General features: G+C 66.6%; 1 protein-coding gene across 1 annotated transcript in view; it reads left to right on the forward strand.

Annotated features, from left to right (window-relative positions):
• MAP7D1 (MAP7 domain containing 1) overlaps positions 1–2,415 on the forward strand; it is a 7,573-nt gene extending 5,158 nt beyond the window's left edge. The window contains exons 2-5 of the mRNA XM_029963063.1: positions 7–39; positions 371–485; positions 2,140–2,277; positions 2,345–2,415. Of these exons, the coding sequence (XP_029818923.1) occupies positions 7–39; positions 371–485; positions 2,140–2,277; positions 2,345–2,415 (357 nt within the window). The remainder of the gene's footprint in view (positions 1–6; positions 40–370; positions 486–2,139; positions 2,278–2,344) is intronic.
• The last annotated feature ends 295 nt before the right edge of the window (positions 2,416–2,710 follow it).

The following is a 2,710-nucleotide window of genomic DNA, read 5'->3' on the forward strand; positions in this document are numbered from 1 at the left end:
CTGGAGGAGCGGCAGAGGCAGAAGCTGGAGAAGAACAAGGTGGGAATGGGGGTCACGGTGCAGCGGGCGGGGGGGCTGGGGCGGCACATGGGATGTGATCCCTGTGGAGTCCTTCTGGCTCCAGCAGTGCTTTGGGAGTGCTTCGTTAGCCCTTTGGGAGCTGCCCACTGCGGCTGTCCTCTGCTGTGCCCATCCTTCACGGTGCAAAGCCTCCGTGGTGCCCTGGCCCTTGGCACATGTGCCCTGGCCAGGGTGGGCGTCGCTGCCCGTTTCCCTCCGAGCACCCCATCGCTGCGATGGCCTCACGCCGGGAGGCTCCGGCCGGTCCCTGCCCTGCTCGGGGCTCATCCCGTCCCTCTCCCTCGGGCAGGAGCGCTACGAGGCAGCGATCCAGCGGTCGGCCAAGAAGACGTGGGCAGAGATCCGGCAGCAGCGCTGGTCCTGGGCTGGGGCCCTGCACCACGGCTCCCCCGCACACAAGGACGGTGAGTGCCGGGCCGGGCGCGGGCACCAGGGACGCCGCGGCTCCGCCGGACCCTCACCCAGCGCGGCCCCCCTGCAGTGGGGTCACACTGACGTCACCCCGGGCTGTGCCGGGGACCCGCAGGGTCCCTTGGCTTTTCCCTGCTCTGGTGGGGATGGGTGTGAGCCGGAGGCCGTGCATCACGGTCCCTGCTCTTCACAGGGATGTGTCGAGGGACAGCCCTGGCTGCCTTGGAATGCTGTGGCCATGCTGCCGGGTCTCCAGCAGCTCTGTGGGGAGCCAGGCAGGGGCTGTGGAGCTGTGCAAGGCTTCTGCAGGCTCCGACTGGGGTCTGTGCTGTGGTGTGTCCCTTTGTGCCCCAGCTGGGTGGGGGCAGCGCTGGCCCCTCCAGCTCCAGTGACCGTGGGGGTGACCGTGGCCATGTGTGTGGCTGCAGAAGGTGGCCCCGCTCCTTAGGGGCTCCTCAGGGACACCCCGAGTGATTAGGCACCAGAGTTGGGCATGTGGAGGTCTCCACTCGTCCCTGACTGCTGAGGGTACAGGGCTGTGCTGGCAGGTGCTGGCACTATGTGGCAAGGATGGTGACAGAGAGGGGAGTGCTGTGTCCCCAGGGTCTATCTGCCCACCGTGGGGTGGCTGTGGTGGCCGTGGTTGTACCTGGTGGGGCTGTGTGCAGGTGTTGTGTTCCTGGCTGTACCTGGCCAGGCTGTGTACAGGCGTTGTGTGCCATGCTCTGTGTACGGGCACCATGTGCCACGTGTGTGCAGGCGTGTGCCCGGCTGTAGCTGGTGGGGCTGTGTGTACAGGCACCATGTTCTGGGTACACCTGTCCAGGTGCCATGTGTGGCACACTCGGGGACAGCCCCGCGTGTCTGTGGTGCAACACCCAGCAGGGTCTGGCAAGAGGACACCTTCCCCTGCCACCTCCTGCAGGGGTGCACTGCCAGAGCTGCTGCCAGCTCTGACTCACCCATGTCCTGCCTCCACCAGCCCAGAGCTTCCCTGGCTGTTTTGTCCAGAGGAGCCTGGCCAGACTGGGGAGATCCCAGCACTCCGTGGAGGTGCTGCCAGCCACCAGCACCCTCTTGGCACTGCCATACTGACCCAGCACCAGTGTGACGTTGTCTTGTGTCTGTCTGGACCTCACCCTGCTCCCCCAGGGTGGCTGCTTGCCAGTGCCGCCGAGGTCTCTGGTCACCCTGCTCCCGACTGCCAGGACTGTTTTTGGGGAGACTGTCGTAGCATGGTTCAGGAGCCGCCCTGCCTCCCCAGGGATGAGATCCCTGCATGATCCCAGCATGACCCTGTGGGGTTCGGACACTGTCATGACGAATGCCAGTGCTGTGTGTCATGTCCCCAGACACCAGCGTCTCCTGCCATGTCCCCGGATTCCAGCATCTCCTGCCCCACTCTGTGCCGTGTCCCCGGATTCCAGCATCTCCTGCCCCACTCTGTGCCGTGTCCTTGGACTCCAGCATCTCCCCTGGCCCCACTCTGTGCCATATCCTTGGACTCCAGCATCTCCCCTGGCCCCACTCTGTGCCGTGTCCTCCCGCTCCCACCCCAGTGCCCCGGCACAGCCGTGCATGCTGCATGTGGGGGGCCTGGCCCCGGCCCCGGGACCTTAATGCCCTTGTGTCTTTTCCCTCCTCCAGGTGCGAGCCGGTGCTCGGTGTCCGCTGTAAACCTCCCCAAACACGTCGACTCTATAATCAACAAGCGGCTCTCCAAATCCTCTGCCACCCTCTGGAACTCTCCCAGTAGAAGTAAGAGCCCTTTGCGTTTGCCCCAGCGCAGGGGGCACAGCCCAGTCCCCGCCCAGCGCTGGGGACCCCCAAGGCCAGGGTCCCCCCTCCCCAGGTGCCCGCGGAGAGAGGAGAAGCCGTTTGCTGTTGGCAGGAGGAGGCTGGAGCCGGCCGGCGGCTCCTTGAGGCTGCACAGGCTGGGAAAAGGAGGAGGAGGAGGAGGAGCAGCTGGGTGCTGGCAGCCCCATGAGGCGCCAGGATGGGAATGGGAGCCTGGCTCCCTGCCCCAGGGCAGCTCTGGTGGGTGCAGGTGCAGCCACAGAGGGGCTGCCTGTCATCGACCCGCCCGGGGCCGGGCACAGGCTCCTGGGGCTGGTGCCACGGAGCGCCGTGGCCGTGGTGCTGCAAGGTCGTCCCGGCCCTGGGAGCGCTGCCCAAGGCCGCGGCTGTGCCGGAGGGATGTGTCCAGCGCCGGGGCTGT

This window comes from Manacus vitellinus, unplaced genomic scaffold, assembly GCF_001715985.3.
Source record: "Manacus vitellinus isolate BGI_N305 unplaced genomic scaffold, ASM171598v3 scaffold_52_pilon, whole genome shotgun sequence".
Lineage (NCBI taxonomy): Eukaryota > Metazoa > Chordata > Aves > Passeriformes > Pipridae > Manacus > Manacus vitellinus.